The sequence below is a fragment of the Pristiophorus japonicus genome, chromosome 5 (genome assembly GCF_044704955.1).
Source record: "Pristiophorus japonicus isolate sPriJap1 chromosome 5, sPriJap1.hap1, whole genome shotgun sequence".
Taxonomy (NCBI): Eukaryota; Metazoa; Chordata; class Chondrichthyes; family Pristiophoridae; genus Pristiophorus; species Pristiophorus japonicus.
Genome location: NC_091981.1, coordinates 242,232,055 through 242,252,680, shown reverse-complemented (window position 1 = coordinate 242,252,680; position 20,626 = coordinate 242,232,055). Strand labels below are relative to the sequence as shown.

Below are 20,626 nucleotides of genomic sequence, written 5' to 3'. Positions count from 1 at the left end.
GGTGGTTAAGAAGGTGCTATGTCTTATGAATGACTCCACGAGGTCTATTATTGTACTTGAGCTGTTGTGACCTTAGTCCCATTTATTGTAACTCCAGAATGAGGCACAAGCATGGTGGGCAGCCTTTTATACTGGGCCCTGCAGAAGGCATATGGAATATTTGCCTTTATAAGTCGAGGCATGGAATACAAGAGCAAGGATGTTATGCTTGAACTGTATAAAACATTAGTTAGGCCGCAGCTGGAGTACTGTGTCCAATTCTAGTCATCACATTACAGGAAAGATGCGATTGCACAGGAAAGGGTGCAGAAGAGATTTATAAGAATGTTGCCTGGACTGGAGAATTTTGGTTATGGGGAAAGATTGGAGATGCTGTGTCTGTTTTATAACAACATAACATAAGAAATAGGAGCAGGAGTAGGCTATACAGTCCCTCGAGCCTGCTCTGGCATTTAATAAGATCATGGCTGATCTGATCATGGACTCAGCTCCACTTCCTCGCCTGCTCCCCATAACTCCTTATCGGTTAAGAAACTGTCTAGGCTCAAGTTTCGGACCCCCGCTGGAATGGCGCACATCGGAGAGGCCCGCCTAATTTGTAGAACAAAAATTGCGCCGAATGCTTACCTCGGGATTCTCCGATATCTGTAGGCCTGTTTCCAGCTCGGCACGGTGCAGCAGGAGCTGCTGGGGGCGGAGCTACAGTGCCGGCAGCTGTGCGCGTGCGCAGTAGCTCCTGGCCCTCCCAGCGCGTCCTGTCTCCGGGCGACGATCCTATCCCTGGCCGAAGGGACGTTGCCCCTATCCCGGGCCGAGTGACCTGACACATCTTACCTCGTCGGCTGCGCCCACCTGGCATCTCACTGGGGACGGCCCCACCTGAACTCTCCGTGGCAGCCCGGCGTCGTCGCCGTCGGTGGGGCCCGCCCGCCCGGCCTCTCGCTGGGGGCGGGCCTCGCCCGAAGTCCTCCGTGGCAGCTCGGTGGCGGCGGCGGCGGCGGGGCCCATTCAGCAGCAGCCCCCTCTCTCCTGTTCAGCCTCCCTACCTCCCCCCCTCCCTCTCTCTCCTCCTCCTCCCCCCTCTCTCTCCTCCTCCCCCCTCTCTCTCCTCCTCCCCCCTCTCTCTCCTCCTCCCCCCTCTCTCTCCTCCTCCCCCCTCTCTCTCCTCCTCCCCCCTCTCTCTTCTCCTCCCTCCCCCTCCCTCCCCCTCTCTCCTCCTCCCTCCCCCTCTCTCCTCCTCCCTCCCCCTCTCTCCTCCTCCCTCCCCCTCTCTCCTCCTCCCTCCCCCTCTCTCCTCTTCCCTCCCCCTCTCTCCTCCTCCCTCCCCCTCTCTCCCACCCTCTCTACCCCCACCCCTCGCTGTCAGAAACACAGAGGGACACTGACAGAGAGAGAGAGAGACACTGACAGAGACATAGAGAGCGACATTGGGGGAGCCCAGTTCCAGCACACTGTTGCAGGGCTCCCAGCGCTGCAGTAGGTGAGTAGAAAGTTAATGTTTTATTTATTGATTGATTTTTAAAATATTTTATTTTTAATTTTTTAATTTTTTTGATTGAATTATTGGTTGATTTATTGATTTATTTATCATTTATTATTGATAATGGCTCTTTATTTGTAAAAGTGAAGTGTTTAATGCTTGTAAACCCCCCCCCTCCCCCCCATCTCTTGTCCTACGCCTGATTTATAAGTGCAGGCAAGGTTTTTCTGAGCGTACAAAAATCTACACTTACTCCATTCTAAGTTAGTTTGGAGTAAGTTTTCACTGCCTAAACTTGCAAAACAGGCGTAAGTGGCTGGACATGCCCTCTTTTTAAAAAAAAAAATCTGTTCTATAATGAAACTATTCTAACTCACTAGAACTGGAGCAAACTAAATGCTGAGAATTGCAATTTCTAAGATGCTCCATTCTAAACTAGTTGCTCCAAAAAAATAGGAGCAACTCAGGCCGAAACTTGAGCCCTCTGTTTATGTCTTAAATTTATTCAATGTCCCAGCTTCCACAGCTCTCTGAGGCAGTGAATTCCACAGATTAACAACCCTCTGAGAGAAGAAATTTCTCCTCATCTCAGTTTTAAATGGGCGGTTCCTTATTCTAAGATCATGCCCTCTAGTTCTAGTCTCCCCCATCAGTGGAAACATCTTATCTGCATCCACCTTGTCAAGCCCCCTCATAATCTTATATGTTTCGATACGATCACCTCTCATTCTTCTGAACTCCAATGAGTAGAGGCCCAACCTACTCAACCTTTCCTCATAAATCAACCTCCTCATCTCTGGAATCAACCTTGTGAACCTTCTCTGAACTGCCTCCAAAGCAAGTATATCCTTTTGTAAATATGGAATACAAAAATGCACGCAGTATTCCAGGTATAGCCTCACCAATACCTTATATAGCTGTAGCAAGACTTCCCTGCTTTTATACTCCATCACTTTTGCAATAAAGGCCATGATTCCTTTGGCCTTCCTGATCACTTGCTGTAACTGCATACTATCCTTTTGTGTTTCATACACAAGTACCTCCAGGCACTTTGCAATCTTTCTCCATTTAAATAATAACTTGCTCTTTGATTTTTTTTCTGCCAAAGTGCATGACTTCACACTTTCCAACATTATACTCCATCTGCCAAATTTTTGCCCACTCACTTAGCCTGTCTATGTCCCTTTGCAGATTTTTTGTGCCCTTCTCACACATTGCTTTTCCTTCCATCTTTGTATTGTCAACAAACTTGGCTACGTTACACTCGATCCCTTCTTCCAAGTCGTTTATATAGATTGTAAATAGTTGGGATCCCAGCACTGATCCCTGTGGCACCCCACTAGTTACTGGTTGCCAACCAGAGAATGAACCATTTATCCCGACTCTCTGTTTTCTGTTAGTTAGCCAATCCTCTATCCATGCTAATATATTACCCCCAACCCGTGAACTTTTATCTTGTGCAGTAACCTTTTATGTGACACCTTGTCAAATGCCTTCTGGAAGTCCAAATACACCACATCCACTGGTTCCCCTTTATCCACCCTGTTCGTTACATCTTCAAAGAACTCCAGAAAATTTGTCAAACATGACTTCCCCTTCATAAATCCACGCTGACTCTGCCTGACCGAATTTTGTTTTTCCAAATGTCCTGCTACTGCTTCTTTAATAATGGACTCCAACATTTTCCCAACCACAGATGTTAGGCTAACTGGTCTATAGTTTCCTGTTCTTTGTCTGCCTCCTTCTTTAAATAGGGGCGTTACATTTGCAGTTTTCCAATCTGCTGGGACCTCTTCAGAATCCAGGGAATTTTGGTAAATTACAACCAATGCATCCACAATCCCTGCCGCTACTTCTCTTAAGAATCTAGGATGCAAGCCATCAGGTCCAGGGTATTTATCTGCCTTTAGTCCCATTATCCTACTAAGTACCACCTCCTTAGTGATTGTGATTGTGTTCCTCCCTCCCTATAGTCCTAGACTATCCACTGTCAGAATATTGTTAGTGTCCTCTACCGTAAAGACTGATACTAAATATTTGTTCAGAGTTTCTGCCATCTCCATGTTCCCCATTACTAATACCCCGGTCTCGTCCTCTAAGGGACCAACATTTACTTTAGCCACCCTTTTCCTTTTGGTATACCTATAGAAATTCTTGCTATCTGCTTTTATATTTTGTGCTAGTTTACTGTCATAGTCTATCTTCCCTTTCTTAATTTTTTTTAGTCGTTCTTTGCTGGCTTTTGAAAGCTTCCCAGTCTTCTGTTTTCTTTGGAACAGGGGAGGCTGAGGGGAGACCTGATTGAGGTGTATAACATTATGAAGGACCTGGATAGAGTGGATAGGAATGAACTGTTTCCCTTGGCGGAGAGGTCAACAACCAGGGGGCATAGATTTAAAGTAATTGGAGGGAGGTTTAGAAGAGATATGAGAGGGAAATTTCTTCACCCAGAGGGTGGTAGAGGTCTGGAACTCACTGCCTGAAAGGGTGGTAGAGGCAGAAAGCCTCACCACATTTAAAAAATACTTGGATGTGCACTTAAAGGCCGTAACCTACAGGGCTACGGACCAAGAGCTGGAAAGTGGAATTAGGCTGGATAGCTCTTGGTCGGCCGGCGTGGACACGGTGGGCTGAAATGGCCTCCTTCCGTGCTGTAAATTTCCATGATTTTATGTTGAAATAGCACAACTTTAGGTGTAATAAAACATTGTTGGGGTTATTGATTTCTGGTGTGAGATATGCTAAAAGTTTCATATGGCCAAACATGATTGTACTAAAATTTTTTCCTCTTCTGACTCCCTAAGTACATTATTAAATTCTTGGACTTGCCATTTGCGCTGCTATTCCTTTTCACTCTCTGTGTCAGCACCATTAATAAGCCAAGATTTTCAATTTATTTTTTAAAGTGGTACCTGAGCTGTCAGCTCCCTGCTGAGCTCCTTTATACTGCAACTCCATCTGTGACCATCTACAAGCATCCCTAGGCTGCTCTTTCTGCTGCTTGAGGCGCACCTCCCTCCAAATCATGGGTGTATATTAACTTAATCTAAAATGTAGAACTAATTGCTCCTGGCCACATGGCCCAACCTCTTGCCAGTTCTGATCTTAACTGGGGTGCTGCTTTGATCATTGGAACTCCATTCCCATTTGATCTCCTTTGCTGCCAGAAGCCGCCTCTGCTGGACCATTCAAGGGTATCTACCACCAAAAAAAATGTTCCTACTTCACAACTTCCAGTAGGCTTAAAAGTCTGCTGACCTCCGGTGCCAAACCTCTTCTGTGTTCCTTGCTACTTGGCTTTTTTTGGTATCTGCGGCAAAGTGCTTCATGTCATTGCCTTACTGCTGCTTCAGTCCCTGTCTTGCCTCTTGTTGCCCATATTCTCTCTACTCCTCCTGCCAAGGTTTCTCTGCTGATTCTGTTATAACGGCACACTTGGATAATATCAACAGGATTAAACAAAGTCAACATGGATTTATGAAAGGAAAATCATGTTTGAAAACCTACTGGAGTTTTTTGAGGATGTGTCAGGGGTGGTTTGCAGGGGGTCAGCTTTCCCTTCTGACCTTATATGAGCGGTTCCAAATCGCTCCCACACCCTTGGTTCTAGACACTGGAATTATGAAGGGACTGTGACAGACTTGGACAGACAATCGGTTTCAAGGTAGGAAGCAGGTATGGCTTTATTGTGTTTAAAAAAGAAGTAAAAGGCACACCTTTAATAACGCACTGAGGGGTACAACACATTTAATAAATTGTCAAATTACAGCCTGTGGGGAAAAGAATACAGCTTAAACTCTAAATGGGGTAAAGAGGAGAATGCAGATACATTTACACAAGTTATCCCAGCCTCCCCCCTCCCAATTCCCCTAACTAACTAAGTTATAGCTCTGAGGGTTCAGGGGGTATGCTCACCAATCCCTTTAGACAGTTGCCGGTGAATCGCGGTTTCGGGGTTCGCTGCACTTGGCCTTCTAGGCGAGCCGCACCCCAGACGGAGGAGAGGACTTCGGACTGCGTAGTCTTCAGTTGGGGTGCGTCCGTTGATGCGGTAAGTTGCGTTTTGGATATATGGGGTAAGTACCCACTTTCTTTGGTTAGGAATAGTTTTAGTTAGTCCCTTTTGGTAATTTCTCCCCCGTTGGGTCGTTCAGAAGTAGATTGTAGAGTGGTTGTCAATTTGGTTGCTGACAACCTTCCGTTTCGTGGGCCTCGTGCTCGGTCAGTTCTTGATGAGTTCTGGTAGTTTCCTTCACTATTCCATTTCTTCACTGTAGAGGAAGCAGGCTGCTTGTGTCTGTGTCTGTGTTCTTGTTTGAGTCTCTGCGAGTTCCAGTCTGTGTTCTGTTAGTTTTTCCTTGTAAAACTGGGGGATAGATATATCCCAAAAAAAGGCTTTGTTATCTCCCATCAAATCTCTTGGGCTCTGTTTAAACTGTTCTGTCCATTGATTTTCAAATGTCTCCTTTGTCAGCAGTAACTCGATTAGGGTGTGAGAATGTGCTATCACTGGTTTTGCATTATTTTAGGATTGTCCAATTTCCTGACCAAGATTTCCATTGTGCTTGATTGGGTAATTTGATTATCACTTAGGGGGTGAATAGTCCCCCCCAGACAGTCTGGGATCCTTAATACACGAATTTGCCTCACAGAGGTTACCCCCACCTCCTGTATTCGGTAACTCTTTTTCGCAGCCAAAATGTTGTAGAATCTTAAAATTTATATGCTCCTTCCCATAGATGTTTAGGGGATCTCAGGCTTCTGTAATTTAGGTCCATTTTGAATTCCCTTTCCTATGAGTCCAAACACTGGCGGGGGGGGGGGGGGCGGGGGGTCTCCATGAATGCATCCCCTTTTATCCCCTGCCAGCTTCGTCTGCCCATTTAGGGATTCTTCTCCTCTGCAGGGGAAAGGTACCAGGAATCTTTGCGAGATATTGGTAAATTCTACAGATGTAACTGTTAGAATAAACAAGGGAAAACCAGTGGATGTAATGTATTTGGATTTTCAGAGGGCCTTTGATAAAGTCCCACATAAGAGGTTAGCGTGCAAAATTAAAGCACATAGGATTGGGGGTAATGTATTGGCATGGATTGAAAATTGGTGAACCGACAGGAAACAGAGAGTAGGAATAAACGGATCTTTTTTGGGGTGACGGGCAGTGACTAGTGGGGTACCACAGGGATCAGTGCTTGGGTCCCAGCTATTCACAATATACATAATTGATTTGGATGAGGGAACCAAATGTAATATTTCCAAGTTTGCTGACGGCACAAAACTAGGTGAGATTGTGAGTTGTGAGGAGGATGCAAAGATGCTGCAAGGCTATTTAGATAGGTTGAGTGAGTGGGCAAACACATGACAGATGCAGTATAACGTGGATAAATGTGAAGTTATCCACTTTGGTAAGAAAAACATAAGGACAAAGTATTATTTAAATGGTGATAGCTTGGGAAGTGTTGATGTACAGAGGGACCTGGGTGTCCATGTACACCAGTCATTGAAAGCAACCATGCAGGTGCAGCAAGCAGTTAGGAAGGCAAATGGTATATTGGCCTTCATTGCAAGAGGATTTGAATACAGGAGCAAGGATGTCTTACTACAGTTATACAGGGCCTTGGTGAGACTGTACCTGGAGTATTGTGTGCAGTTATGGTCTTACCTAAGAAAGGATATACTAGCCATAGAGGGAGTGCAGTGAAGGTTCACCAGACTGATTCCTGGGATGGCAGGACTGTCGTATGAGGAGAGATTGGGTCAACTTGGCCTGTATTCGCTAGAGTTTAGAAGAATGAGAGGGGATCTCATTGAAACGTATAAAATTCTGACTGGGTTGGATAGACTGGATGCGGGGAGGATGTTTCCCCTGGCTGGGAAGTCTGGAACAAGTGTTCACAGTCTCAGGATATGGGGTAGGAAATTTAGGACCGAGATGAGGAGAAATGTTTTCACTCAGAGGGTGGTGAACCTGTGGAATTCTCTACCACAGAAGGCTGTGGAGGCCAAGTCACTGAATATATTTAAGAGGGAGATAGATAAATTTCTCGAAACAAAGGGCATCAAGGGGTATGGGGAAAAAGCAGGAATATGGCATTGAGATAGAGGATCAGCCATGATCATATTGAATGGCGGTGCAGACTCGAAGGGCCGAATGGCCTACTACTGCTCCTATTTTCTATGTTTCTCTACTCAGATCTCCCCATGAGGCACTTGCTATTTCACACTTGCCCTTTAGCCCTGGCCCAATCTCTGTGCCTCTTGCAGACCACGTAGCAGGTGGTGGTGACAGTTACTAGCTTCTTGGACTTCCTTACAGAGTTTCAAAATAATCGGTTTATTTTCTGAGATTTTCAAACTGAACCCCCACCCCACAAATTCGGAAGGAATTTTATATTGCAGACAAGGACTATATGGATTTTGAATATCACATCACTTAAATTTTAAAAGGAAATACAAACTGAACCAAATGCACAGAATTATTTAAGTTTGAATTATTCCGCTCTCCTGCCTATGGCCAATGAAACTAGAGCATTGTTTTGAAATAAAAGTGATATGGAAACCTCAACTGCAGTCAGTTTTTAAACTGTTTACTATGACTGAATTTTAAGAAACAGCTACTATATCACAACTAGACAAAAATACTTTATTTTGATCATGGTCAGATTGATGATGGTGAGAGTTACTGCCAGCAAATTTTCGTCCAGTTTTGTTTCCAAAGCTGTTCTTAATCAGGGGCACATAAAAGCTGTCTGGTGTGCCTCGTCCTCTAACTGCTTCCTGTATGGTAGAACCAGTCACTGTTTAAAAAAATGGCTCTGTGCTGGTATGTGTCTTTGTAATCTGTTCTTCCTTCCCTTTCTTTGCTTCTATTGACCAGTATTTTTAAACTTTTTTTCTGTATTTTAGGTGTGTGTAATACAGACAACTTCAGTATACTCTCTATTACAATAGATTATGGTCCATTTGCCTTTATGGATTTCTATGATCCTAGTAAGTATCTTTTTACTTCTCTGCAGAAAATCTATTAAAACTGCGTCTTCAATAATATAGTTTAACTTTTGTGAGGCTCTGTGCCATCGCTAGGTCCTCACACACAGCTGACTTGTATAAAAAGGAAGTGCAGATGAGTTGTCTTGCAAAACATATTGGGCTATAAATTGCATAGCGGCCCATTTGGGGCGATAACTTTCAGGGAGCGCAAAAATATCGGGTGGTGAAAAATAATTTTTGCTCCCATGAACATCCGCTTTAGTGCTCCAAGAGGGGAGAGGAGCGCGAAATCAAGCGCTATCACGTCCCTTAGAGCGCTAAAGTGAGTGAGAGAGACGGTAACGGCAGAGCGCTGAACAATGTTCTGTGCTGCGATGCCGTCTTAGGAGACTCCTTCCCTCACTTAAAGGCAAGGGCCAATGTTAGTTTGAATCAATCCTCTGCTATCTCTGTGGAACCATGGGACCTGCGCTACATGCACAACAGCCCCAAGCATTCTAAGAGAGTGCAAGGCTGAGGTATCGCTGTGTCAAAACAAATTACGAGGCACCAGACTGGGGAAGAGACATAAATTTTGCCCTACCTGACCATCATTGCCTTTAAATATCACTCCCCAAGCGGCCAGGCGATGTGACAGTGCCTCCTGCAGCTGTTGTTGTTGACGATGCTGCGGGGGGCGGGAGCGAATATCCACATCTGGGGAGCTAACAGGGCGCTGCTCACTGGATGACGTCATGATCTATGGGGAGCAAGAGAGCGAAGCGATAAGTGTTAGTGCCAGAGAAGTTTGTGGTCGTCTCTGAATTCACTGCACCCGGTTGATAACCCCTTAGCGCCCCGTTACTGCCCCCCCCGCCCGCAGGCATTAACGGGAGATGCAAACTAGACCAATTTCTCATCCACTGTTGTATATTTCACACTATTTAAAAATGAAATGCATCTTGGCTGGGTCAACAGTAAGGGCAATACAATTGGTCTTGATTCCCTAAGCTAGGAAGGAAAAAATTAGCTTGGACTCCCACTCCCGATTGCTATCCAGTGACCACCAGTGCTAGATAGAATGTGTGTTTGTATATTGGTTGTGGATAGAATCGGCCTCAGCTGTGGTCTCCCTCCCTCAGTTTTGGAATACCACTAGCTGACACTCACTTTCTTACTCAAGCATGAAGAATGGCCTCTTAGGAGTGTGCCAGAGGATTGTCACTGACCACAGAATTGTTCTCCAGTTTGAGTCATTGCCTTCAGGAAAGGAAGTAAGAATGAGAAGTTCAACAATTTTATTTGAAGACTGAATGCTGCAAATTATAGTTGGGGGATTGACATTTTAAGTTTGAACTCACCACGTGCTATGCTATAAGGCCATGGGGACATTCTTTTTATCCCAACTTAATTGTGGTTAAAAGGTGGGAAAAAATAGTATTCTTTTACTATGAATTCTGTTCCTATTAATAGCCATGTAAACAATTTCTAATGTTTCCCGAACCAGATTTTGTGCCAAATACATCTGACGATGAAGGTCGATATAAGATAGGGAACCAAGCCAATGTTGGGAGATATAATCTCGACAAACTGCGGAAGGCTCTGAATCCTTTATTGGACCCTAAGCAGCAGCTGTTGTGAGTAGTGCTTATAGTCATCATCATTCTGTGCCAGCTGACTTCCTAATGTATCCAGTGCAGGGTTTAGTTTGTTTTCCCAGTCATAATAAAATGACCAGGAGGTGACCAATATTTTCCTGTTTGAAACTTAGGCACCAAGAAGTGTTTACACAAAATATTTCCTCCACTGTGAACTGGGAATTATAATTAGGAGCAATCTAGGCCTTGTTTATTCTGAAACATGTAATGGTAAGGGTAATTGTGACTTTAATAGATTGTTACCCCTGGATTAAAACCACACCGTTTGGGATTGTATCTCTTATTATATTCAGCAACAACAACTTGCATTTATATATCGCCTTTCATGTAATAAAACATCCCAAGTCGTTTCACAGGAGCATTATCAGATAAAATTTGACACTGAACGATAGAAGAGATATTAAGACCCGGTGCTTGGTCAAAGAAGTAGGTTTTACGGAGCATCTTAAAGGAGGAGAGAGAGGTGGTTATATTTCGGGTAGAAATTCTAGAGCTCAAGGCCTAGGTAGCAGAAGGCACGGCTGCCAATGATGGAGTGAAGGAAATCGAGGATGTGCAAGAGGCCAGAATTCTATGCAAAGATCAGTGAAAAACATTATTTTTATGTGAACGAGAATTTAAATTGGATTATTTTACTGAAAATAATTATTCAGATTATTTGTAGCTCCTTTTCTTATTGTATTTAGTCTGGAGTTTGATACCAGGCTGAATTTGGATTTCTCTTTCAGTTTAACTTTCTGCACACACCTGGGACACATCTTTCAGAATCTTCTGGAAACCATTTGTCCTTCATGCCATGATTGTTTGAGAAGTTAGCATATTTCAGTATAAATTTAGTGAACGGATTTCTTACTGAACTCTTGTTAATTAAATCATATGCTCTATGGTCATGTTCTTTATCCCAAGTAACCAAATGCAGATGTATATGAAGCAACTTTTTAAAAATACTTTTCTACTTGAGTGCCCGAATCGGAGATGATAATCGACTAAATACTGTGTTATTAAACTTACAGTTCCTCTTTCCTGCAATGCTTAAAGTGAATAAAATGCACTGCCTGTTGTGGTCTAAGTCAAAAAAAGAGCAACATGGCTCAGCTACATGCTGATTTTACCAACTGAGTCATCAGAAGAGCCCACTTACACTCTTAATAGCTGCAGTCTTCTGTTTGTTTTTGATGTGGGATTGTAAATGTCCCTCAGTCTGATTGTATTTTTTCAGAACCAGCCTTATAACTCAAAAATGCTCTGATAAACAAACAGGTGGATGTTGTACATTTTTTATGATAGATTTCCAGGTTTCCCTGTATATCTGTTTAACTTTTGTATTGGTGGGTGGGGGGCTTGCCCCGTCCACCTCCATGGAGATGGGTGGGGGACGCCCCTTCCAACTCCATGCACGAACCTGGTATTGCAGTACTTCCAGAAACGGTGCAGCTTTGGCTCTAGGCCTTTTGGCTAAGAGCAAAATCATTGGCGCAGAGTGATCTTTGTTTGGGCGCAAGGTTTATGATCTGACAAGTTGATCTGACAAAGAATTGGAAAGATTGGCAACGAATAAAATATTAAAAAAAAAAAAATTCTGTTCTTCCTGTTACATTTACTCTGTTGTGGATGATTTCTGTTTTAATTTTAAAAATATTTTGGGCTGTCTTTTGGACTCATCAAGATGAGAAAGTAACTTTTGTTAGTGCTGCCAAATTGTTCACGTATGTCATGACAGATAGGGTCTGGACCTGAGAACTTCTATCTCAGGGACCTTCCTACTCTGGAGAAGTGACTTCAGTTTATTAGCTAGGGAGAAGGGGATTTGTGCCTTAGGCTGGAGTATGATTAACCACACAATAAATAGATTAGTTTAAATAATTCATTGCTTATTTAGCATCAGATTTCTCAACATACATAAATCTCATTTGAGGTGGCTTAGTTCTGCAAAAGGCAGGCATATAACAGAACAGTTTACATACACAACAGTTATATAGATCAAAATTTAGGGGTAGAAATTCGTCTCAGGCAGTGGCAGAAAACGGGCGGTATTGGATCGATCCCGTTATACGCAGCGCTTGATATTCAGTTCCGTTGCAGTAAATGGAATTAAAAATCAGGCGCTGCGTATAACGAGTGGCCGATTCAATACTGCCCCTTTGGTACCATGGCCCAAGATAAATTTCTATCCCTCATCTGCCAAGCAGGCAGTGTCGAAATCTCGACCTCCGAAAAGAATGACTCCGACACTTACAGCTCCGGCAGAGGTTTCTTTAATTCGCTTGCTAGCAAGGGGCAGGTTACACTCAGTCAAGGGCTAAGTGAACACCTCCGCAATGGTACAGTTTCACAAGATATTTATACAGTAAAACCCAAGTTATGGCCTCTCCCTGTGTATTGCTCTGTCTCACAGTCAGTGAATACAGATAAAGAGTTAATTACTATATCCTGGTCCTGACATGGTTTACAGATATTTCCTTTTGTCAGGGTTATCAGTTGGCCAGCCGGCCATTACTCCATGAGAATGAGGTAATGGGCTATCACCTGTCTTGTATTGCGTCAGGATTGTTCAATTTCCTGGTCAGTTTATCTGTTTGCATCAAATGGATGAGGTCTCTACAAGAGATAATGGCTGGTGGTTTGAGTCTAGAAGATAAGGGTGGGGTGACATGGAACTCCTGTCGTGTAGACAATAGGAGAGCACCATGGGGGGGTACTTGTCTCAGCATGACTTGTCTCCTAGCTGTCTGATGGCCATCAGCCATCTCAAACCAGGTTTAGCTGTTTATGCAAGCTGACTGCTAAAATGCAGAAAGTTCTGGAAGGGCCAGGACTCCATTTTGTTATATATATATTGCAAAGGGCACACACATACCATATGGTATCAGTTTAGATAAAAATACATTTCCACATTCCCCCATTTTGTCCTTCACAAGGACAACTCAATCCATTCTGATCTTGTACAGTCTCTCCATTTCCATTTCCACACAAGAGCCTTCAGCAGTTGTTGCTACCATAACTCTAGCCGTGGTCTCGGTAGGTAACATAGTTTCTCCCACCCTGGCACAGCAACACTTAACGACGACAAATAATAGATACAGGGCGAAGGCTATCAGCAGGAATATGATCAAACCCTGTCCCACAGATTTCCCCAGGGCTCCCAACCATCCCGATGCCCAACCCCACAAGGTGATACCGTCCTGGCCAACTGTTTGTTTATACTCTATTACCTTTTTCCTGATGTTTTCAGCTAGACTGCCGATATCTTCTGATTTATCTGGGATATACGTACAGCATTCTTCACCTATTAATGCGCATGTCCCTCCCTCCTTGGCTAGGAGATAATCTAAGGCCATACGATTTTGGAGAGCCACTGTTTGAATAGCTACCATTTCGTCATTTATCCCTTCAAAGGCTTGGGAAGTTGCGTTGGCTACTGATTCGACTAAGTTAGCCAGTTCCCGTAACTGCCATTCGGTCGATGCTATTCCATAGGGTGGCACCATTACCTTGAATATTCCGTTTAGCCACGTCAAATCCCGTTTAAATCTGTGACTTCCATAGGCCTCCCTTAGAGTCTTTACTGATCTGATAAAGGGTACCACATACCCTAAGTAACAGGACCCTGTCCAGTTGGCTGGTAACCATGGGTAGGCTTTATGGCCACAAATAAAGTAGGTGCAATTATAGGACGTCAGCTCCTGGTCCTTTCGCACTATCCCTACTCGAGTGGTCTCACCTTCCCACCCTTTACCTGGGGCTTTGTTATGGACCGTTGTCCAGCCAACGGTTGCTATCTTTCTCTCAGTGGGATTAGTTGTGGCTTGCCATTTAATCATTTGGGAACACTTGCTGTGCCCCATTTCTGGTCCTTTAGTCTCATTACTCACTAGGCATATTATACCTACAGGATTTCCTATTCTGGGAGTAATGCTTAGGAAGGGTGGCTGATGGTTATTATCATAATTGGGCTGGTACCATCCCTGGAAGGCTGTAAGTTTATACCCTGCTGACCTCCATTCTGTTTGCTCCTTCGTTTCTGGCCCCTTAGTTAGGTTTGTCCTATTTTGCACTGTCAACCATTCTACCATTTCTGATTCGTTAAAGGGGACAGATCTCAGGGGAATACCCCCTTCGGAGTGGACAGGTACATGGGAACATATCCAACAACTCGACAAGTTTCTTTCTTGAGCATACCTATGACTCAGTGCCATAAATACGTTTACTTGCAATTCCCTTCGGTGGCGGGTCTGTACCCCTGGTGTAATCAATAATGTAAAGTAAAACCCTGTCAAGCCCAGCACCATCAGTCCCCATAGTCCATACAGTTCCTTATTCAGTCTTCCTTTTTCTGTTTCTCTGATTCCTTCTTCCCTTCCTCCTGGTCGGGTGCCCGTTTGCAATGGGCTGCGTGGATCCATGTTGGTCTTTCCTTTACCTTGATTGCAGTATTGGTCGCCAGCAAGACCTGGTATGGTCCTTCGAATCTTGGCTGTAGACTGCTTTTTCTTTTAAAAATCTTGATGTAAACGAATTCCCCTGGCTCCAGGTTATGACACTTCCCTTCCGCTGGCTTGACTTGGGCTTCCTTTACCTGTGAATGAAAGCTGGAAATACATTTGGTTAGTGCAATACAATAATTCAACATATTTTCCTCCATTTTGTGGATGTCCATCTGTTTTGCAGTAAATGGTGCTGTAAAAGGTAGTCGTTGGGGACGTCCCATAACTATCTCATGCGTTGACAGGCCTGTTGTTCTGTTGGTTTTAGATCGCATTACCATCAAAGCTAAGGGCAGCAGTTCTGTCCATTTCAGTCCAGTGTCATTGCATAGTTTTGCCAGCTTATTTTTAAGCATTCCATTATATCTTTCAACAAGTCCAGCTGATTGTGGATGATAACTGCAATGAAAACGTTGATTAATCTGCAAAGCTTTACACATTTCTCTTATAACAGTTCCTGTAAAATGTGACCCGTTATCACTAGAAAGCTTAGCAGGAATTCTGAAGCGCGGTACGATTTCTTTTAACAAACATTTAGCAACAGTAGTGGCATCGGCCTTTTTAGATGGCAAGGCTTCAATCCATCTAGAGAACACATCTACAATAACTAATACATACTTGAATCCCATACACATAGGTAATTTAATAAAATCCATTTGTAAATGTACAAAAGGCCCCACTGGATTTGGGTGGGAGGCAGATTCTACTTTTTCCATCTTACCCGGATTCACTGTCTGACAGGTAACACAATTTTCACACATTTGTTTTGCAATTGCCGAAATACCTAGTGCATACCAAGTTGCCAAAATATAATCTGTCAATCCCCCTTTGCCTGCATGTGTGAATGTATGAACACATCGGGCAATCCATGGAAGTAAGGATCTGGGCGCCACCACATGGCCGTCGTGGTGAACCCATATTCCTTCTGGATTTTTATAACATTGATCCTTCGTCCAGGTCACCACCTCCTCCGTACTGGCCTGTGTCTGAAAGGTCAGCACGTCATTAATAGTAGGTGGCAGGTCTGAGCAATTATTGTTCCTTAGTGGGAACAATGACACCTGCATCCCCCCTTTTGACAGAGCTGCTGACTTAGCTGCATTATCAGCTCTGGCGTTCCCAAGTGCCACCTCATTCGACTGGCCTGTATGTGCTTGGCATTTGATAATGGCGAGTTTCAAGGGGCATTGAATGGCTCGCAGGAGATTTTCCACTTGTTCTGCATTTTTGACAGTGGTTCCTGAAGAAGTCAGGTACCCGCGAATCTTCCAAATTTGTCCATAGTCATGTGATACCCCAAAAGCATACCTGGAGTCAGTGTAGATATTAACTGTGTGTCCTTCAGCCAGAATACAGGCTCGAGTTAACGCAAACAATTCGGCTTGTTGGGCTGAAAAGGAGTCTGGAAGAGAGGCTGTTTCGACAACATTAAACTGGGTTACAATTGCATAAGCCGCTCGAGGTTGGCCCCTATCATTTCGTAGGGCTGATCCATCAACAGAGTACACTAGATCAGGGTTACACATTGGTACATCTGTTAGATTGATACGTGGTTTAGTCACTAATTTGGTTACCATTTCACATGAATGGGGTTCGCCGTCTTCTTCCGTGGGGAGTAGAGTGGCTGGATTTAAGGTAGTGCATCTTTTGATAAGTTCGGATTTGATAACAGTTCGACTTCATATTTAGTGGTTCTTGCAGAGGTTAGGTGTTAGGTGGCACATTTAGTAAGTAAAATCTCGACAGAGTGTGGGATATACAAAATGGTCTGATGATTTAGAGTTTATTGTCTGAGCCTGTTGCATAGCATAATAAGCTGCTGCCAACGAAGGAAGACATCCTGGTAGTCCGCGTGCCACTGGGTCTAGTTGGGTACTGAAATATGCTACCGGTCGCTGCCTGTCCCCATGTAACTGAGTCAAAACAGATTGTGCAAAACCCGATTTTGTGATGCACAAATAAGTTGAATAGCTTAGTGTAATCTGGTAATCCCAAGGCTGGTGCTGAATTGAGGGGCTGCTTAAGACTCTGGAAAGCATTCCGGGATACTTCATTCCAAATCCTTCTTTAAGCATTGTGAGAATATAGTAGATTCATTCACAGCTCGTAGGTCATTGACAAACCTCCATTTGTCACTATTGGGCTTCTGAACCGGAAGAATCGGTGTGTTACACGGACTTCTCATTTATGCTTATAGTGATTCCCAGATCACAGAATGTAAAGTACTTGTTTTCTAATTTTATTAAAAGGCTTCCAAGCCCAAGATTTTTCCAATACACCCAAAATGTTGATCAAGGAGATCACCTGAAATATCTCAAAATCCCAATTCAAATATTGTACTGCCACTCTTTATCAAAAAAAATCCTCTTACTGAGCTAGAAGCTTTTGTACCAAGATTTTACACCAAGGACAATGAGAGTGTACTCCCCCAGCCTGCACCTCGAGAGACCCACAAAGGCTTTTTAAAAAAAGGCATTACAACTTTTAACCACCGGGACCATGTCTCAACAAACCTATCCTTTGTGCATTTCCTAGCTCCGTAACCTCTCATCCGAATAAATCCACACCTGCGCTTCTAACTTAAAATGTCTTAAACTTCGCACATGCAGGACAACACTATGAAGGGTTAAAAAACTTCACTTTGTTTGAAAAAGTGGGTGGAGCTAAAACAAACAGGCAGCTCCACAACCTTTCCAAACAGGTTTCCAGACAAGGAAAAAACACAGAAGCACTCTCATTCAAAGACAAGATATTCACGCATTCTCATTCAAAGACAAGACATTCACAAAAGTCTCTCTCCATTCAGTAAAGCTTTTTTTTTGCTAGCTTTATTTTTTTTTAATCCATAAGTCACTTTCAGGTTCTCTTTTTTTAAAAATTTTACATTTGATTTACTTCCTCTGTTAATTTTACATGGGCTTGAAGAATCGGAACCCAGGCCTTTTCTATTACTTTCCTTTTTTTTCCCTCTTCTACCTGGATCTCTGTTTATAAGACACTCCTCGAGACATGTTGTTCTCTCTAAATTAAATGAACCATCGGGTGGAAATGGCCTGTTTTCACCCTTAGTCCACTTTACCGTTTTTGTTTCTTTGGTCAATTGAAGACTGACCACAATTCTGGAGCATGACATAGGCTGGTGTGCCTTTTATGGTGTTTTAACTTGCTCCGGCACCCATTCTGGATGATTAAGATTTTCCAGTTTCTGACCTCACAATCCTTTCGGCCAACCGAGTTCTCTACGCCCACTTCTCCTGGCCGTTATGTGGCCTGAAAAGGCTCTTAATTCGGGCTCAGTCTGGGTGTGTGAGATATGTTGGCACGAACCAACCGTAGTTGATCAATCAGTTACTGTTTCTTTTCTTAATCAATCCTTGTGTTTTTTTTTCCCGAATCACAATTTTCCCTAGTGACTCTTCCCGTTTCTCTAATGGCAATCTCTCACAAAGGTATTGCACACAACAGTATAACAAGGACAACAAACAATATTCTCAGTCTGCGTTGTACGCCACTACAGACTGAGTCCTTAACTTATCCTAATAAAAAACTGATAAAACTTATGGTTCCATACCCAAACTCTTATCACATAAGACCTTTTTTTTTCTCTACTCTTATCACATAAGAACCCTTTCCGAATTAAAAACAATAAAAATCTTATCACATAAGAACCAGGAACCCTTTTCGATCGACTAGCGCTCCCTTACCTACTGAAACCTTCCGCGGGCTGTTTCGAGATTTTTCCAGAACCTGTTCTCTTCTGCTGGCGAGCTGAGAAAGAAATGGTTATAAAAAATACCTTTAGCTTTTAAATGTCGAGTCTTGTAGATTGCAGTACCTCCCCTGTGGACAACAGATTACATATGCGATTCAAAAGTGAAGAAACTTCTTGTGAGCAAAAGGCTCACCTTGTTTGGCCACTGAAGCCTTTCACTGGAGAGGCACTATGCCTGTATCCGTTTTACTCACAGGACAGAGAGTATGCATCTCGGTGGAACCTCCAAGAAGTAACTGTCGAAATCTCGACCTCCGAAAAGAATGACTCCGACACTTACAGCTCCGGCAGAAGTTTCTTTAATTCGCTTGCTAGCAAGGGGCAGGTTACACTCAGTCAAGGGCCAAGTGAACACCTCCGCAATGGTACAGTTTCACAAGATATTTATACAGTAAAACCCAAGTTATGGCCTCTCCCTGTGTATTGCTCTGTCTCACAGTCAGTGAATACAGATAAAGAGTTAATTACTATATCCTGGCCCTGACATGGTTTACAGATATTTCCTTTTGTCAGGGTTATCAGTTGGCCAGCCGGCCATTACTCCATGAGAATGAGGTAATGGGCTATCACCTGTCTTGTATTGCGTCAGGATTGTTCAATTTCCTGGTCAGTTTATCTGTTTGCATCAAATGGATGAGGTCTCTACAAGAGATAATGGCTGGTGGTTTGAGTCTAGAAGATAAGGGTGGGGTGACATGGAACTCCTGTCGTGTAGACAATAGGAGAGCACCATGGGGGGATACTTGTCTCAGCATGACTTGTCTCCTAGCTGTCTGATGGCCATCAGCCATCTCAAACCAGGTTTAGCTGTTTATGCAAGCTGACTGCTAAAATGCAGAAAGTTCTGGAAGGGCCAGGACTCCATTTTGTTATATATATATTGCAAAGGGCACACAAATACCGTATGGTATCAGTTTAGATAAAAATACATTTCCACAGCAGCTACGAATCACTGACAGCCGCGTATCATCTCCTGCTGAGGGTTCATCTGCTGCTGAGGGTTTATATCCACTACTAATTCACAGCTAAGTTTCCTCATCCTGAAATTCATCTCATTCTTAATTTTGTCGAAATCTCGAACTCCGATAAATGACTCGGACACCTTCAGCTCCGGCAGAAGTTTCTTTAATTTACTTGCTAGCAAGGGAAAGGTCACACTCAGTCAATGGCTAAGTGAACACCTTCCTAAATGGTACAGTTTCACGAGATATTTATACAGTAAAACCCAAGTTATGGCCTCTCCCTGTGTCTTGGCTCTGTCTCGCAGTCAGTGAATACAGATAGAGTTAATTACTACATCCTTGTCCTGACGTGGTTTCCAGATATTTCCTTTTGTCAGGGTTATTAGTTGGCCAGCCGGCCATTACTCGATGCGAGTGTGGTAATGACCTATTACCTGCTTTGCATTGTGTCAGGATTGTCCAGTTTCCTAGTCAGTTATCTTTTTTGCATCAAATGGATGAGGTCTGTACAAGAGATAATGACTGGTGGTTTGAGTACTTCGAAAAGGGTGGGGTGGAGTGGAACTGGTGTTGTATAGACAATAGGAGAGCACCATGGGGGGGTACTTCTCTCAGCAGGACTTGCCTCCTAGCTGTCTGGTGGCTATCAGCCATTTCAAGCCAGGTTTAGCTGTTTATGCAAACCGACTGCTTTATGCAGAAATTTCTGGAAGGACCAGGACTCCATTTTGTTATATACTGCAAAGGGCACAAAAATACTGTGTGGTATCAGCTTAGATAAAAATACATTTCCACAAATTCATCCCTTCTTCTCTTAGTTAGCTGTCATTTTTTCTACTTTCTTAGCACCTGGCTCATTATACTTAGAGTAGTTTGTTCCCTTTCAAGGGGAAATGGCCAAATTCGGAAGGAAGGGGCTCCATTATTTTGCAACAATGGGGATAATTTTAACCCCCAAGAATAGGTGGGTTGGGGGTTGGGGGTTGGTGAGAATTAAAAAAATGTAAAATCTCAAACCCGACCCCAGCCTTACCACTTGAGGTTTTAACGAAGGCAGGTCGGGGGCACGCGACCGATCCACTTTCAGGAGGTGGGTCAGTTGGTAAACTCTTTTAAGGAGGCTGTGTGCCTCCATTTTTACAAGCTTTCTTTTTTTTTTAATCAATTCTGTCCTGGTTTCCCACGGCTCAGGAACCCAGGAAGTAAAAGGAGGCGAGAAGGGCCTGATCCAAACGTAAGTGCATTTACAGCACTGCTTGTGGGCCTGGAGGAGCAGGACTGTTTCCTCCAGGTCCAAAATG

The 20,626-nt window shown here is 43.6% G+C and overlaps 1 protein-coding gene across 3 annotated transcripts in view; it reads left to right on the top strand.

Annotated features, from left to right (window-relative positions):
- LOC139264644 (protein adenylyltransferase SelO-like) overlaps positions 1–20,626 on the top strand; it is a 150,932-nt gene that overhangs the window by 37,920 nt on the left and 92,386 nt on the right. For all 3 annotated transcript variants that reach the window (XM_070881456.1, XM_070881455.1, XM_070881454.1), the window contains exons 11-12: positions 8,387–8,470; positions 9,957–10,086. In XM_070881456.1, the coding sequence (XP_070737557.1) occupies positions 8,387–8,470; positions 9,957–10,086 (214 nt within the window). The remainder of the gene's footprint in view (positions 1–8,386; positions 8,471–9,956; positions 10,087–20,626) is intronic.